At 45.3% G+C, this 18,982-nt stretch overlaps 1 protein-coding gene across 1 annotated transcript in view; it reads left to right on the top strand.

Moving 5' to 3' along the window:
• The window catches only part of SPINK2 (serine peptidase inhibitor, Kazal type 2), a 5,000-nt gene extending 3,773 nt beyond the window's left edge, over positions 1 to 1,227 (top strand). Inside the window, exon 3 of the mRNA XM_014521861.2 lies at positions 1,003 to 1,227. Coding sequence (XP_014377347.1) covers positions 1,003 to 1,048 — 46 coding nt within the window. The 3' untranslated portion in view covers positions 1,049 to 1,227. The remainder of the gene's footprint in view (positions 1 to 1,002) is intronic.
• The last annotated feature ends 17,755 nt before the right edge of the window (positions 1,228 to 18,982 follow it).

The following is an 18,982-nucleotide window of genomic DNA, read 5'->3' as shown; positions in this document are numbered from 1 at the left end:
TGCCAGGTCTGTTTGCATTTTACGTTCCCAGTCATTGGATAAAAAATAGTGCAGGGATTAGATCCTAAAACACCTCTTCCCTTTCCTTGATTGAGTACCCTAACCATTATGGCCACATAGCCATGATCTGTCTTGTTCCTGTCTTGGGTATCCTACATTTTTGCTGCTTAGTGGCAGTGGTTCAACAGCAAGCTGATTTTACCAGGTGATTGCTTCCACCACCGCTTCCTCCTTTAAGAGTCAGTTTGGGAGGGTTGTGGGGGAAGAGAGAGTGATCCTTGCCCCCTTATTTCCCCTATGTGCCTTCCCTGGAGATGGGGTTCTGGGCTCCAGCTCTCAAGTAGATGGGGGTGCCTCCATTGCAGCCCAAACTTGGTACTAAGGAGGAGTTTGCTTTAGGCAGCTCCCTGCTCAGCAGAGAAGCTTATTTGGATTGTCCTGAGGTATGTGGCATTCCCCATGCTTGAGCATAGGGAGCCAATATGCCAAACTCTGGGCTTTGGTTTCCACACTTGAGTTGGGGGGCCTGAAAGGTGCACATATCCTCCTTTAGATCCTTGCCTAAAACAGACTTTCACTCCCAGATGATAAACAGCTAGAGTTTACTTTGCTCTGTCAAGAACAAAATGTTATCATTAGTAAATCAGGAAATGTGCAGTTCAGGTTTCTCATGTTTCTGAAAAAGATACCAGCATTAAGAGAGAGAGAAATACACAAACTTACTAAAACCTGTGTTGCAAGCTAATAATCTCGTTTATAAACCAAAGTAGTATCAGATTTGTATGCATGACAAATTCAAAAAGAGAGCTTTCTTTCATAAAGCAATTGAAGGGTGATGCATAAAGCTTCTAATTATAGTGGCTTTGCCAGAAGATTAGCTGGAAATGTTGCTGAATTAGATTTGTTGTCCTCCTCTACCAACATGTTCAATTCCATTGTGTAAAATGCCATACTTTAAGAGAATGTTAATCCCCCCCACACACATTTTTGTTTTGTTTACAGGGAAAATGGAAAGGATGTCAAAATTTCCTGGAAGGGAACCTGCTGATATGGTTCCATTAAACCTTGAAGAAAATGGAACAGATAGATGCCAGATTGAAGTGGAAACAGTATCTTAAATATGCCTTATAAGTAGCTTTGCCTGCATAAACAAACATGCTTGTTTTGCTGTTACACTGACTTTGAATAGACTAAATACTGTTCTTGTAATAAAAATAGTTGTGTTTATGAATGTGCCTGTGAAATTCATTCATAATCTCAGTCCAAATACTTTGTATTATTTTGGAAGGTATACTGTACAATTGGGTATTGCCACACCTGATTTGATTTTATAAAATTTGAATCTGACATGGCAGCAACTACTTCTTGGGGCAGCTGAAATAGTTTTGCATGCAAGAATAATGGAGGGGTTGCACTGTGCTTTTGCCACAAATTCAGTGCATCTAGTCTTCCTAGATGTGAGAGAAATTCTTACTTGCACAAATGGTAATTGTATATGGCCCACATTACCCCTTTGAAGTTACTTTACCACTGGTATGAATTTTCCCCCCCTCTTTTTATCTAGAAAACTAGCGTAGCTTGTCTTGCCCATGGAAAGCTGTGTAACCTCTCAGATCTATTTCTGGTCATTCTCATAAGTGACTTCTTTGCATATTATATTTGAGGCAGAGTTTTATTTGTGCAGCAGATAAAGCCCACATAGCACCAAATGCTTACATTTGTTTTGTAACCACTTTTAATTAAGTGATAAAAGCCATGCTTGTTTTAGTTGTTAGCCATCTGGCATATACTACACTTCTTATTCAGCATAGTCAGCCTGCACACACTACAAGTGACTCCTATATAGCTTTAGTTTTGTGCATGTCCTTAAGTTTGAGTAAAAGTGCTTGTCAACTCTTCCAGTTAGCAGCAAAAGAATAACTAACACTAGCTTAGCCTTCTCCATGCTGTCCTTATCAAACATGAGCTAAACTGTAAAGGGAAGTTCATTAACCTAAAACTGTTTTATGTCTGGCTGATAGTTTAAAATTTGACATTTTTTCCTGTCTATTGTCCCAAGGCCCTAATAATCCTCCATCGGAACATTCTAGGGGAATCCATTGACTATAAGTGATTTCTTGGACTCAACAAAATGTGAAGCCAGTGTGGAGTCCAGGCATAAGCTGGTGAACCAATTCTGTCCCAGTATACTGCATAGATAGGTTTGGTTTATGCAGTAGCTTGTAGTATGACAAATTCTATTAAACAGCAACATCTTTATATAGGTTGCTTGTTATATATGTATGTAGCCCATAAATGGGGTAATGTGTTAATAACTAAACAAGAACATAAATCAGTAGCACAAGTTTTAAATCCAGTCCAGCAACTACAGTAAGAAACTGCTTTAAATGGCTAGGTTGCGTGTCTCTGTGCAGACATTTTGTGTAACTAATAATAAAGCTAGTTAAAGTCTCTTGCTCATCCTGCAAGGTATTAAATGAGCATGCTAGTTGTTCCAGCACACGTGTTCTTGGCACTGACTTGACTCAAATTCAGGGCATTTTTCTCTACCCCTACTCCATCAAGAGGAATTGATCACAGATGTACTAGGTAGTAGTTGGGGTATGCATACTTGGACAATCTCCAGATCCAAGAGGCTTGGTTTCTCCAGGATACAACTCTCCGTGAAGATACCAAGACTATTAAGTGATTGAGTTGGCTTGAATAGCATTTCAACCTATTCTACAGGACTTCACAGAGCAAGTCCTAACCCGCAATACCTCTTCACCATATTAGATAAACAAGGAACCTGCTCATCACCATAGTGCTAGGAGGTGCAATCTGGTATAGTGTTGACAACACAAGATAACTCCTGTTGTTGTTTACCTCTCAGGAGTCAGCGGTGATGGAGCACACTTCTCAAACAGAAAATCCATTCCCAGCCCAGGTCTCTAAAGAGCTCGTACATCAAGCCAGCACTTTACTGATAGGGAAAGCTCATTACACCCATGTCTGCAACCAAAGAAGATATGAAGTGTCCAATCTCTTGTTCCAACTGAGGCATGAACCTGGGATTATTACAGGAGAGGTATACAAAGTCAGATGAGTTGCAGCCACATTGCCCCCAGTAGTACAACTAGCTAAGCCAATAGATCTCAAGATGTCCATTCAGCCTCTGAATGCAAAGTAGTAGCAAGTTCTTCATGGGGAAGGTTTATTCCTCTAAATGAAAGAGGTTTTCAGTCAGTATGAGCCATCATAACTTTGACATGTTGCAGGGTCCCATCTAAAAAAAAATGTTGGCTATCTGGCATTTGAAACTCCTCTCATTCAGTTCTATCAAAGTCCACCTGTTGCACCCTTTTGTGCTGCTCTCCATATAATACATGCAGTTCTCTCACCCCATGTTTTCCCACTTTCTGAAGGAATAACTAAGAGATAAGCAGAAACCAAGACACTGCATCTGAGCTGTTTTGTATTAGCCATGCAACCAGCACAGAGTGCTTTAGTGAATCCCTTAATGCAGTGTTTCTCAACCCATGGGCTGCAACCCAAAAGTGGGTCACAACTATATATGAAAGGGTCACAAACAAACTTTAAAAATGGATTCTCCTTTAAAGGAGAAAAGCATGGGAAACCATGGGTTTTCTCTTGCAGGCTGGCAGAGTTCCAGCCTGAGAGGGGCTGCTTGGGGCTGGGGGAAGTGGGAGGAGGGCAATCAGATGGGGACACTACAATGCATATGTGTGTGCACACATGCACGTGACAGCCAGGCAGCATGGAGAGTATCTCCCACAGCTCCCCACAGGAACGTCTATGGGGCAGGAGGGGGTGGGGAGACATAGACAATACATCAGGGAGGCAGGGGGAGCACAAGTGACACATCAGTGGGGCGGGGGGGGGATATGGCCCCCCCCCCCAGATGTGTACACTCACAGCAGGCACAGGGCTGCAGCTTGGCCAGACTGGTATGGGCAGGAGTCACCTCTGCAGCCCAGGAGGCAGGACCTGGTGTGGGAGAGTGGAGTGGGGTGGTGAGACTAGTTGCTGCCACCACCACTGGGACCCACGCACCAGCTATGCTGCCAGTAGCGTGATGATTAATGGATGGGGAGGCTACACTGCCCGCACCTCCTCTTGCCGCCAGCCGCTGGGCCACGGCTCTACCCCATCACCATGGCATTGCCACCACAGCTCCCCTCAGGCTGCAGCTCTACCCTGGAGGGGAGATGCGGGGGAGGCACACAGGAGTCTCAGTGGTGGTGGCAGTAGCAATGAGTCTCACAGTCTCACCACCCTACTCTCTCCTCCCACACCAAATTCCACCAGGGCAGCTCCTGCCCTTGCTGGTCTGGCCAGGCTACAGCCCCATGCCCACTGGGGGTGCACAAATTTAAGGAGGTATACCCACCCACCCCCCACCCCTGGTCCCACACACCTGCTGCCCCCTACCCCACACACTAGGAGGCTGGTGCCTGTGGGCAGCAAATCAGGAGTGAGAAGCACCAGCAAGGCTGGGAGGTGGTGGGGAGCTGTGGGTTGGGAGTGATAGGGCCAGGGAGCTATTTTCTACTTAAACTATTTACTGGGCAGGGACTGGCTATCAGCATCTACAAATGGGTCCTGGTACTGAAAAGGTTATGAACCACTGCCTTAATGCACTTTACACCAGCCTGCAGATGGCCTTTCCACTTGTAATGGTCATTACCACAGCTAGAAGGAACAGCAGGCTCCAAACTCACCCTGCTTGCACAACTTCTAATAGAGACAAGATGGAAAGGAGGCACTACTTCACAGGGTAGCTAGGACCTGGAACCAACTTCCAAGGGAAGTGGGGCTCGCTCCTACCCTGGGGGTCTTCAAAAGGAGGCTAGGTAATCACCTAGCCAGGGTCATTTGACCCCAGCTTTCTTTCTTTCCTGCCCTGGGCAGGGGGTTGGACTTGATGATCTGCTCAGGTCCCTTCTAACTATGAAACTATGAAAGACCTCTGGAGCTTCTGGAAATAAACAGGTTAGCACTGCATTTAACCCAGTCTTGGAGAGAAAATGGATTTTGGAAAGTAAAATGGGCCAGTTCCAAGTGATAAGAAACCTAACACCTTAGCTATTTCAAAGACCTTGCTTAAATCACTGAGATAGGACTATGCCTTGACAGAAGGATAGCTTTCACTTCTCTCCTTGTCCTATTGATGCACCTCTGGGGCTTAAATAGGACAAGTCATTTGCTCCCAGATAATACCAAAATCCATTGCAAACTATGCATCAGCTGTTATCACTGACATCCATTTCCTTCCAAAGATTAAAGCTCCCTCTACTGGAATGCAAGCTGCTTCCTCTTCAAGCTTCACAAAGGTATGTGCATCCAATATCTGCAGACAGTGATGGAGGGTAACACCACAAATTTGAGCATTTTGCACCAGATCCAAGAAAGGGCTGATTCCCAAGGTGAAACTTAGGCAGAATCTGGATCCCAAACTTGGGATCCTGAAAACCCCAGCTCACCTGCTGCCTGACCCTTGGAGTGCCTGACCTCCACACGTACCTCAGATTTTGACCACAAAGAGTCCCATGCCCCTAATGTCTTGCTTTTGCACACAACCAGACATGCTTTAGTCTTGAGACTGCTGAGACACTCAGTGTCTCTCTCACAACTGAGCCCTATTGGGAATCAGAAACTAGGCATTTCTCTGCATGCTGCCTCCTAAGGAGCTTTGTACAGTAGGCATCCTCAGAGCACCCCTGATGCACAGTGCCAGGATGGGGTTCCATGCCTAATCCAGTTGCATCCACCATTTACTTTTAAAACACAAGAGTGGGGGAAGGAGGAGTGATGGTGCTACTACTCCACTTTCATATAACAGCCTCGTGGGTACAGCAGTAAACCAGGACATAAGAAGTTCCTTCCTCTGCCTGAGGGGTTCAAACCCAACTCTCCGGCAAGTTCCCCAACCACAAGTCTACAGGCCATTCTGGAGTAGAACACTACCCCTTCTAGTGAATCAGGGCCATTGTGCAGAAATGGGGATGCACTGGGCCCAAGGGAGGGAAGGATGGAGGGACCACAGCACAAAAGGGAGTGTGATGCTAGAGCAAGCCTAGTGGTCAGGGCTGTCACATGGGAAAGAAAGGGAGGTCCCTGGATTCCATTCCTTCCTCAAGGACTTGCTCCATGTAAAATGCATAAGAGGCATGAGCACTTCTGGTAGCCAAAACCAGAACTCAGGACTCTCCTCCCCATGGTGCCCTAACTACTAAGCTACAGTCATGGTCTCTCTTGTGTTCTCTGCCCCAGTGAATCTCATTCTCCCCTGGTTCTGGATTGCTAGTGGAGGAGAGTCCTTGAGCCCAAAATAAGGGCCAATGTTTAGGCACTGTCCCATGCTCAGCACTTCTTCTTGGCCTGCTCTAGGCAGCTCCCTGCACAGCACCCAACCCCACCCTGACCTTTCCCATGCATTGTGCAGAAAGCATTCATGCCTGACGTATCAGTCTGGATTCCATGGTGGGTGCCAGACAACCCAAAGCTGGCATTGCAACTCCCAAGTACCTTCCTGGCTCTAGTCCTACATCCTTGACTTGACTGTAAGATCCAGTGCCAAATTTGGTCAGGCAACATTAAGTCAATGCCTGTCAGGGCTCCTTGATCCGAGCTTCTGCATGGAATGCTATTGTTTACCTAAAGCAGTCTCTCCCACAGAGCTGTTCTTGATGGAGAGAAAAGGGGTCACACCAGCCTTGTAGTAACCACAGTTCTGTATGTAAAGCTCAGCTGTTCTTTGTGCATATAGCTACAAGGACCCCACCAAATACTGCAAGTCAGGAACGTCTACACATTCATTAATGCACAGTGGTTACTGTGCATTTACTTTAGTACTTGCTTAAAGAAGTACTAACTGAATGCATAACTTCACAGTAGTGCCAGCACATGGGGTTTTTTATGATGCTTACTGTGCAGTAGCCTAATAACACATGCACAGTAGTGTATTAGCATGGTTTTTGACCTGCATGCTACTGTGCAATATTATTAGGCTACTGTGCAGTGTCTTGTATAGACATGCCTATCAGCATCTCAAGCACCATAGATGGGACTTTTCCATGGGCAGAATGATGCTGTGTGGCATTAGGGCATCAGTGGAAGACAGAGGTAGGACCAGCAAGCCAGTATCAATGTTACAGCCAATATCAATGCTATAGCTTTGTTCAGTGTGAAGTAGGCCAGAGGTGTGACAGGTGTCTAAGAAAAGACATTTAGATTTGCTGGGGACATTAAGACAAGATGTAGTCTATACCAAACCCACCTCTCCAGCAAGTACCCCAACCACAGCACAAAAAGGAGTCTATACCAAAAAAGGGTAATCTGAAATCATTATTCCAGCAAGCCTTCTGGTGGAGGTAAAGCTTGCACCCACAAGACTGCCTACACCGTACACCATCTTGCATTACTTTATATAGCCTTTGTCAACACACCAGAAACACTTTCTTAGGCAACAATAACATCTCTTGTTATACTATTAGTTTTAATCTGTAACAATAGCAAAAACAACATTCTGCATTTATTTACCATCAATCATTTTAATCACCAAGACATTTGTTGCTCTCAATAACACTGTTTAAAAATGACTGCATGATAATAATAGAAGTTGAAGGTAGAAAAACACATTGAATCATCAAATTTGTTGTCCTGTGGAGTCAGGGATTAAAATGCCTATACCTAACTTTCATTTGCCCCAAAAAAGGTATTAATTAATAACAACTGTGGATATTGTAGATCAGGTGTGCTGAACTTTTTCAAAGGCTTAGCAGTTGTACCTGGATAGGAGTTTTCTATAGCTGGCAGTGATATATATATACCCTGATGAAACTTAAATTTAAATCTAACAGTCATAGTGTGGTCTGGCTTCTACAATTACACTGCATATTTCCAACACCACATACTTTCTAATGAACCATGTCACAGGAGCTGTCCTGGATCAAAGATGTTGTTAAAGCACAAAAAGAACAGTATCACTTGCCCTGTACCAGACTTTCTCTGCAGGCCTTTGAATACTTACAGCATTTTGCATAGCCATGTATTTATTCAGTCTTGCTTCCTTGAAAAGGCATGCAGAACAAAGGTCCAGAATATTTGCATTCTCTTCCACCACTCAGAACTGCAACTAATACTCAGATGCACACAAGGTATGATGATGAACCTTAGATTACTATCCTCAGATCAGTAATCTATACATTTCTCAATTGAGAAGTATAACTGAGTTTATAGAAAGATTATTTAATGAGAGCAGTGCATTTTCATGTTCAAGTTCTACATCCACATTCTCAGTTTATGCTAATTGGCATAGCTCCACTGATTTCATGCTGAGTCCCATCAGCTGGGGGTTTAGGCCCCTTACCTGCTCAGGGAGCCTAAATACTACCATGCTTACTTCTTAAAGAGGTAAGAGAAGAGGAAAGACATAAGTGTTAAGCTGTTATCTGCAAGTGTTTTATACCTTTTCTTTTCAAAGTACTTATCTCAAAGATTTAGCTATGTTCTCCACCACAACAACTTTGCCAATCATATCAGAAGAATAAGTCGTCTTACATCAAATTGTGGAAGATTTTCTAGACTGTATCTTATCACTTGAAGCCCTGGAAAGCTCTGTTTTTCAGACTTATAATCTTTTTATCTCTAAAACCACTGGAAATGGGATTCAGCAAGCAAGTCCTGAGTCTTCCCTTTGCCCTCTTGTGCATTCATCACTTTCAGCCTTCCTTAAAGCCAGTTATCACAATTCAGAAAGGAAAGTTATAAAAATGCTTTTGGAACTTGAACTGATCAAAACAAGCCTATAACGTTTGCAGAATGAAAAGTAGTCCCACAAGGTTTGAAAATTTCTGGGACAAAGGAAACAAAAACATGCTATTAAAAGAGGGGTAAAAGTGAGTGAGGCCTGAACTCCCTGGATTTGTAAATACTTTGGCCATCAGGTTTAACTACAGGGTCTAAGCAGGCACATGCAAGTAGCCTGGTTGACCTCACTTCACATTGTGGCAATGTCAAGCAAGCACCACTGAGCTGTCCCTACCATGCCAAAGTGTTCATGCTCTTACGTTAGATAAAACTGTGTTTTAAGGTCAGCTTTAGCCCCCTTAGCTAATTACTACAGGGGCAGTTTTGTTGTCTGGGGGCGCATCTACATGAGATGTTCAACGTGCATTAGACTAACTCTATTGCACATTGGCCCAGCTGGCAAAAACTGTGCTAATGTACAGTAGACTTAGTCTAATGCTCACTAATGTCACCTAAAAAGGGTTCATCTGCACTAATGCACAGTAGTGCCAACTACAGTGCATTAAGTTAATACTTGTTATTACAGGTACTAAACTTAATGCACCATAATTATGGCACGTTAATGAACATGTAGATGTGTCCACAGTGTTTCACCAGAAACAGAGATTTCAAAGGGGATTCAGCTATATGGAGGTTTGACAAGTGCCTTATTTCATTATTAAAGCCTTTTGGAATCACCACCACTTGACCCAGTGCTACATTTCTTCCAGGACCCATTTTTAACTAATTTGAAAGTCGAACTAAATGATTTACTTTAATCCTCAGTAAACTAATTCCGAACCCAAAATGTACTGCACTCTGGGCAATGATGCGCAGTATTCTTCACTGTCACTATGCAATTTAGGTGCCCATCGGTCAAACAAAATCACCTTTCTAATTGATACGTATGCTTAAAGCCTTTCCTTGCACAATTTGACAGTGAAAACTGCTTTGGGACAACAACATTCTGTAGTGTATAGGCTTCCTCTGTGCCTTGCAGAGGTACTTTATGCTTGTCATCGTCACAGCACTTCACAAACACCTACGTTGCTCACAGCTCCACTGTGCAACAAGTTTTCTTGCTCTCTTTTTACAGAGGCAGAAGCAGTTAAGACTTGTCCAGGCTCATCAAGGGGAACTAGTATTAGAACTAACATTAGAAATAGCATTTTCTTGGCTGAGAGTTTCTGCTCAAACCACACCCCTGAGAGAATTCTCTGAAGTCCAGCCAGTTGGGCTCTGTGCATCTTACAGCGGTTTTCTCTATTGACTTCAATAAGATAGATATCACAGCAGCCAAAAGAAATGTTGCCCATCTCTGTAGGAAGTCTTACAGTTCATTCCTTTTCTGAAAGGCATGTACCCATAAACATCACCTGATAGCAAACTCCTTGCAGGTTGAGCAACACAGAAAATGACAAAATAATCTGTTATCAATCATGCTGACAGCAGAGGCCACATTAAGAAGCTGGCATCTCTACAAACCTTTCTTCTAGAAAAACTATTGATCTCTCCCTGCTTTGTTCACTTCAAGCAGGTTTAAAATACTCTAAACGTACATTCTGGTTTTATGTTCTGCTACGCTTGCATAGTCATAGGGAACTTCTGGGACTCATCTTTTTCTTGGGTTTAATGTTCGAGTTTTAATTAGTCTTGCTAATTATCTGTGAGCATGCTAAAAATAGCTGGCATTTTACAAAGCCTTCACTTTACTGTGGGGAAGGAAAAAAAAGGCAAAAGGTTTAACTACCCCTAATTCAAAGTTGTGACTCAGGCAATCAGCCCTGATGAATGCATCAATGCATTCAGGGAGTCATCAGTATGTGTGGTCCTTTCTACTTCCAAGCGTAAGAAGGGACTATATTTCTATACTGCCTGTGCAGTTCAATGCTGTGAATCACAGGGTTGATTTCAAACCAGTGCCAACCCTGGCCAAAGGACCCTAGTTTAGGTGGGTGGTCTAGCACATCTACCAGTCCAGGTTGCAATGTAAATCCGCACCTAATATATACTATTTGCCACACCTCTTCCCGGCCTGAACTCCAGCCAACCCACCAAAGCCAAGGTTCATTGTTCTGCATTGAAAAGAGCCCCTTGGCCAGCCTGGAACCAAGAAGGAGAGCTCATTTTCTGCCTACCTTGAGCTAAGACCCCTTTCCTGGTATTCCCCCAGGCATCTCATCAAGCAGAGATCTCTTAAAGTAGGGTCCTTCTGCCATCCTTATGTAAGGTACCCACTCCCAAACAGCCCTCTGCATGGAGACAATAGTCAAAGCTCCATCCATGGACTTCAGTGGGGGCAGCTGAGCTCACCCTGGCACACTTCTAGCTGCCCCAGCTGCTGCTGCCCCACAATTGTGGCAGTGGTGCAGCTGTGGGTTCACAGGCTCAGGCAGCCCCTGGCTACATCTGTGGAAGTCTCCTCAACCAGAAAGGCTAGAAATGTATTCCCACATTCCCCACTGAGCCATTATTAAATGAATATGCAGGTTCTTCAGGGGATGACCACACAGAACTCACTCAAGGCAAGCAGGTTTTCAAGCCCTGAAATTGTTACTAGTGAACCGTGAGGGAACTTACTCTAGAAGAACACACAGGAAATGTCATGCCAGAAGACCTGGGTTTTCTCCTGAGCCAGAAGTGCTCTGTAACCCCAAGCAGTTGAAAATCAGAGAGGACCATGGTCAGTAGCAGGAGAATGAAGTATTGTTCCACATCTGGCTTGGTTATGAGAAAGTTATGGAAACTGAGATGTTTCAAGAGAAGATAGAATGACAGACCAGGGACTTCTGGTTCCCCAGTCAGGGTGTGATACATGAAGCTCTGTTTGGGGACCTCAGATTGCTATGCAGTGTGGAGGGTGTTTGGTTTTTGCACATGTTTCTAGGCTTTGCGTCAGCACATAGAACCAGGAAGGATTTTTTTCCTTTCCTCTTGTTATGGGTGTTAGGGCAAGGATTCGCCTTCCTAAACAGCATTGGATACTCAACGTTAAGGCTGGGGGTTTTTTTTTTTTTTTTTTTTTGCGGGGGGGAAGAATAGCAGTACTTCTGCTAGGCTTTAAAAAATGCAGAGGTTCCTGGCTAGAGGGCCTTGATTGATCTGACCATGAGTGGAGTAACATCACATTTGGGTCTAGGAAGAAGTGTTCAGGTTGGATTGGACCCTGGTGGTTTTGTCTTTTTTCATAATGGGTGGCATGGTCCTCTTCCTTGAGCATATTTGTGACATATGTGAATATGTTGAATCAGCACATGTGAATCTAAAGTTACTTTGTGTTGAATCTGCTAATGCCAGAGTAGGTGTACTTTCACTTTAAGTACATTTGAAATCTGGCAGTATTCTTTCCTACACTTGTGGCTGGAGTAATTTATTTATGAAGTTTAATTTATTTATGACAAAATATACGTGCCCCCCAAGATTTCTGCACAGGGCAAAGGCAGATACAGGCTGCCTGCTGCAGGCTCAGGGCTCCCCACCCTGCTGCCATGCCCCTGGGAGCCCTGTGCCACCTATCTAGCAGCAGAAGGGACAGTGGCAGCATGGAGCTGTACCACCCTCTGCTGCCTGTCAGGTAAAGGTGTGTGTAGCCAGCATGGGGCTCCCAGGGGAAGGGCAGCAGGGTAGGGAGCCCTGAACCTGCAGTGGGCAGCCTGCATTCACCCCCACTCTGCTCCACTCCAGCTATGCCACCAGCAGAGGCAAGGGAGACTGGGGGGAGTGGGGTGGCACGTGTCCCACCTTTACATTTAAAAAAGGTGGTCACCCTTCTCTCCCCTGTCCCTTTGGCCACAGGAAGGGCTAACTCAGTTTCTCTACTGCACTTGCAGTCCTCTGGGAGACAGGCTCTGCTGGCATGAGCCCCAGGCACCTCCATAAGCTGACCCACTGATTCTTTCCCTCTCAACACGCCGCTCTCACTTGCAGCCCTCCAATGTCCAGTTTTCAGCCCACTGCTCTGTCACTTCCTTACTAACCCTGCCTGTGTTCCCTGGGAGCCCTTTTAACTGCCTGGATGCCAGGTAGTTATCTGCCTCAGCTGATCCCACTCCCTAGGCAGCCTCTAATCAGGTTCTGCTGCCTGCAGCTGGGCTAGTCCTCCTTGCAAGTCTGCAATCAGTTGCTTGCTGGCTGCAGCCCCTGAAACCATGCAGGCCCCCTGAAACATACAGCCTGTTACAGCCTGCTTATATTGGAAAAATTGGGCTTTATAATAGCATCCTGGAGAGCTGACCTGTGTATATAGAGTTCCTGGCACAGTTTTTTTTGTAAGAAATAAGATTTCTCCATGGAAACATGTGGCTGCATTACTGAGTTTTTAATGGAAGGAAGAATATCGTTTACTTTGGAGCCTGCTCATCCTAGAAAAGTCAGCAAGCAAAACCTTAAAGGAATTCATGAAAAATGTCCAAGAGCATCTAGCACCTAATCCATTATTTATTGCCAAAAGGTTCAGGTTCCACAACAGAAATCAACTTGAAGGTGAATCTATTTCTTCTTTTGCAACAAGAGTTGTAGAAATTGTCCAAACATTGCAATTTTAAGGATGGACTTAATGGGGCCCTCAGAGACACCTTTGTATGGGATCTACTTAATACAGCCATACAAACGAAGCTCTTAACACAGGAAGAAATCTAACCTTGAAATTTTTATTGAGATTTCATTAGCTATGGAAGCTGTAGCAAAGGAGGCCATAGAATTTCATGGAAGAGTACCTATGGAAATATGAATGAATCAGTTATTAAATATGCAACCAAAGAGCCTGTGCAGGCTGCAGCCTGATGTATGCTATCCATGTGGAAAAGGATCTCACACACCAACTAATTGTTGGTTTAAAGAACACTACTGTCAAAGCTGTAGTAAAATAGGACATATCCAGGCAGTGTGCCATGGTAAGAGGAGGACAAAAGAGGAGAAAATGTGGTAAGGTATAAGAAAGAAAATAAAAAGTATGTGTAATATATACTAAGGATAGAGTAGCTAGTCTGGGCCTATATCATGTGAACAAAGGTGATGTCAGCCATCTGGCTGACACCCCAGAGACAGGCTCTGTGGCATTTGTTACCTCATATTCCAAATATCAAAAAAATGTCTAAAAATATTAAATTAAAAGAGCAGAAGGCATTATTTAAAACATATACGAGAGAGATCATGCCAAAGGAGGTGATGTCAGTGCCTGTAGAAGATAATAATAAGCAGTGCATCTTAGACTTACATGGGATTGTGAATGGTTAAGAGAGATTCCCCAGGACTGGAATTGTGTAAAGATGCTTCAGGCACTTTCAAAGGTCCCTGCAGAAACAGTTAGACAACAATTAGAAGGCGTATTAAACCAGGCCTCTGACATGTGTAAGGCAGGCATAGGAACTTTAAAACACATCAGAGCTAGGATAATGATTAGATGAAAATGAACCGGCCAAATTTCACCAAGCTTGGCTAGTTCCTTACAGCCTGCATGCCAAGGCAGATATGGAATTGGACCACCAAGAAAGAGAAGGCATACTTTCAAAAGTAGTCTGAAGTGAATGGGGCATACCTATAGTGCCAACTGATAAAAAGTGATGCAGTAAGTACATGAGGGGACTTTAAGGTTACTAGAAACACTGTACTGAAAGTTGATAAATATCCCCTACCTTGAACTGAAGCTATCACTGCCACATTAGCAAGGGAGGTCCGAGGGGGGAGGGCAGAGATTTAGCAACATTGATTTAGTACAAGCTTACTTACAGATAGAAGTAGAAGATTCAAAAGGTTACCTTAGTATAAATATATGCTAAAAGAGTTATACCAGTGTAATAGATGAGTGTTCAGTATTGCCTCTGCCCCTGCTGTGGCAACAAACCATGAGTCAAGTGTTACAAGACATTCTAAGAACACAGCGTTATTTGGATGACATTTTTCTAACTGGTGGAAATGATGAAGAACTGAGAAATTCAGACATCTAGAAAAATACAGGTTGCAAGCGAGTCTTTGGAAAAACTGCATTTTGCATCATGAGTCAGCTGTTTATTGTGGACATATTATCAACGCAAGGCCTACACAAATTTCAAGACAAGATTAAAGCAGTAAATTTGTACCAAACCTCGCAACTTTGTACCTTTCAAACTGGTTGGTGCAAATGAACCACAATTGGGTTTGGTCATGTGCATGTCAGAAAGCTTTCCTAGAAAGAAAAGGTGACATCTGATAGGTTGCTTGTCCACTTTAACCCATCAGTGCCTATGGAGCTAACATGTGATGCATCCCCATATGGCACTGGGGCTGTTATGTCACATACTATGGGCGATAGTACTGAACAGCCTATAGCAGAGGCTCTCAAACTGTGATCCACGGACCAACGCTGGTCCACAGAAAGGAGACCTAAAGCTAAAGCTGACAAACATTACATCCTGCTTCCCAGAACTTTGCTCAAAAAACAGGCATATCCATCGCATTAGAAATCTAAGACTACTGATATTAAAATCTGAGTTGCGTGCTTTGATATGTAGAACAAAAAAAAGTTTATTAAGTGGTCCACCAAGACCCTCAGCAATTTTCAAGTGGTCCGCGAAAAAAAGAGTTTGAGAACCACTGGCCTACAGCATTTGCATCACACTCACTTACAGCAGCACAATGGAATTGTGCACAGATAGACAAAGAAGCTTTAAGTCTGGTGTGGGGAGTGGAGAAATTTAACCAGTATCTACAGTGAATAAAGTTTACATTGGCCACAGATCAATGGGCTTTAGTTTCAATTCTCCATCCTAAGAAAGGAGTGTCTAGGAGAAATGTGGCATGTGCAATAGGCTCTCTTTTTAACTGGTTACAGTTATGGTCTTGAGTACAAAAGAATAAAGGCATGTGGAAATGCTGATGAACTCTCTCATTTACCAGTAAAGGAGCCTTCTGGAGTAGAAATCCACTGAAATTATCCACACAATTCACTGAAATTAACATTTCAGCTGGAGTATGCCCCAGTCACCTGTAGTGTGATTAGGCAAGAACCCAAGAAAGATCCCACACTGGCACAGGTATATGAAACAACCCTAAAAGTTTAGAAATATATGAACAATCCTAATTTAGCACCCTATCATGTATGCAAAAATGAATATCAAGGATGTGTCATGAGGGGTATTTGGGTTGTTATACCTAGCAAACTGAGCACAAGATTTTAGAAGAGCTACACATAGGGCACCTAGGAATCATAAAAATGAGCCATTAGCCAGAAGCCTTGTATAGTGGCCAAGTATGGATCAACAAATAGAACCCCTTGTTAGACATGTATGGGATGTCAATAAGTACAGAAGATGCCCAAATTAGCACCATCACATGCATGGGAATGGTCATCCATTCCCGGCAATGGCTCCATATTGATTTAGCAGGACCATGTCTAGGGATGATGTACTTAGTGGTGGTAGATTCCCACTCTAAGGGAGCATCCAGACGAGTGCATATGTGTCTCATGCCCCATCTCAAACCCCTTTGAGAGGGGGCAAGAGGCACATGTGGGAACAAGTTCCCTGGGGCTGCGGGGGGTGAGGACCTGGCCCAGACCCATGCGGCTCGCTAGTCCGGCTTTGCACCAGAGCAGGTCGCACGGCTCCGTGTGACCCGCTCCAGTGTAAAGCCAGACCAGTGAGCCATATGGGGCTGGCCCAGGTCCCGCCATGTGGCACCTCCCCATAGGCACAGCAGGGCAGAGGCAGGACCCAGTGCGGCGCTGCGGACCATGTGCCAAGCCAAGCCGGGTCCTGACGGCCCTGAGGCACGTCTGCCACCCAGCAGAGCTGGTCTCGTGGTGGCAGGACCCAGTATGGCATGTGGAGACCGCGTGCTGGGCCCAGGTTAGTCCTGCTGCCCTTGGGGCCTCTCTGCCACCCGGCCAGGCCATTCCCATGGCCGGGCTGGCTGGGTGGCAGGAGCAGCCCCAGGGCTGGCTGGGCCCGGCACATGGTCCCCACATTTTGCGCCAGGTCCTGCCACCATGACACCGGCCTGGCCAGGCAGCAGGAGCAGCCCCAGGGCCGGCAGGACCTGCCTGGGCTCGGCACATGGTCCTCCCTCTGCTGCTGCGAAAGGTCAGTTGCAGGCCCTGAGCAGGGGGGTCTGTGGCCCTCCAGGGTGCCTGGGACCCTGGGCAGGGGGGGCTGGGGCCGTGTGCCCCTCCACAAGTTCCCCCACACCCACAGCCCCCCTGCAATTGCCCCACACCTACCCACAGACCAACCCACATCTGCCACACACCCACCCGCCTTCCCCTACACCCTTTCCCACCCCCTTCCTGCAAACACCACATCCCCCCATCACACACCCGTTATGTGTGAAGAAAACCAAAAGCACACATCAGCAAATATAGGTATTTAGAATTTATTTTATCATGATGATAGAGACACTGGTAGGCTTCCAAATTGCTTTAACATTGTAAATATACCAATAAAGCATTACCCAACTGATCACTGTCTCTCTGTCTATAGATGTGTGTGTGTATAGAGTGGTCTTGTGTTTTAATTGTGGAAGAACATGGATTTTGGGGTATTTTTAAAAATGGATTTGGGATGCTGCAGTCCAGCTGGCACAATGGGTAGTGTCCCCAGGTACCAATTGGCTGGTACCCAGAAGCTCCTGAGAGCAAGTAGCTCTGAGCTGCTTGCCAGGGCAGCTTTTTGTATGGATGGGGCCAGGACAGGGAAGCTTTTTATACTGCTGGGGACAGCACAGGTGCTGGGGACAGCACAGGTGCTGGCCCTGGGCTCTAGCTCCCCCTGCCTGCAGATCTGGGAGGAGCCAGGGCAGGGTTATTTGCCCTAAGTGGCACAGTTTGCTACACAACAAAGTGCATGTCTGAGCACATGCACCGAGGCAAAAAGCCCCGGCTCAAATTTGCACAGCTTCTATTTGAGCTGCTGCAAGTGCACATGGTTGCATGTGTGGACATGCCCTAAATGGCCAGACATTTTTTGTATATGAAAACCATTATAGAATTACAGACAGTAGAAAAAACTGTGAAGTCTGCTTGTGAGGACAGGATTGCCAGAACAAGTTATAACTGAGAACAGCATCACTTCTGCATCAATGGTCTGTCTGAATGATTTTTGTCTAGGGTAGTTGCACTAAATGATCTCCTGAGGTCTGTTCCGGCCCCAAGATTTTATAAAATTGCCCCATACTCAACCACAGAATTGTCCTATGCCTCCAGTTCTATACCTGCCAAAGTACAATAATGATAATGGCACCTATCTATGGAGTGCTAGGAGGCTTCTAATGGAAAGATGAGATGAATCTTATCAGAAAGAGACTGTCTTAGCAATCTCAGTGGAGCCTGGATCATTTTGGTTTTAGCCTAACTCTAACAAGAAGTCCTTTTTTAAATACATAGGGGGCAAAAAGAAGGTACCCGGTAACGTGGGGCCTCTCCAAGACACACTAGGAAATCTGGTTGTCACACCAGACGACAAGGCTAACCTATTTAATGATTTCTTTGCCTCCATTTTCCTGAGCAGGAACCAGACCAGCTGTCCACCAGGACCCCCTCCGGCCCTGGGTGAGGTGCACCCAGGCCTAGGGTCAGTGAGGATCTAGTCAGGGAACTTCTAGAGGGACTGGAGGTATTTAAATCAGCTGGTCCTGACAACCTCCACCCCAGAGTGCTGAGGGAATTAGCAGAGGTCATTGCAGGACCCCTGGCACGGCTTTACGAGCACTCAAGCTGCTCTGGTGTGGTGCCAGATGACTGGAAAAGGGCCAAAGTGGTTCCCATTTTCAAAAAAGGGAGGAAGGAGGACCCTGGGAACTATAAGCCAGTTAGTCTTACCTCGATCCTGGGTAAGCTTTTTGAGAGAATTATCCTGGCACATATCCGCGAGGGGCCAGCAGGGGAGGTTATGCTTAGGGGCAACCAACATGGGTTCATCAGAGGCAAGTCCTGTCAGACCAACCTGGTGGCCTCCTATGACCAGGTCACAAAATCCTTAGATGTAGGGGTAGCAGTGGATGTAGTCTTTCTGGACTTCAGGAAGGCCTTCGACACTGTCTCTCACCCCATTCTCATAAAAAAACTAGGGGACTGTGGCATCAACACCTACACAGTCAAATGGGTCGCTAACTGGCTGGAGGGCTGCACCCAGAGAGTGGTGGTGGACGGATCATTTTCGACCTGGAGGGATGTGGGCAGTGGGGTCCCCCAGGGCTCGGTCCTCGGACCTGCACTGTTCAA

Source organism: Alligator sinensis, unplaced genomic scaffold (genome assembly GCF_000455745.1).
Source record: "Alligator sinensis unplaced genomic scaffold, ASM45574v1 scaffold989_1, whole genome shotgun sequence".
Lineage (NCBI taxonomy): Eukaryota > Metazoa > Chordata > Crocodylia > Alligatoridae > Alligator > Alligator sinensis.
The sequence above is the reverse complement of the archived record's forward strand: the minus strand, read 5'-3'. Positions and strand labels throughout refer to the sequence as shown.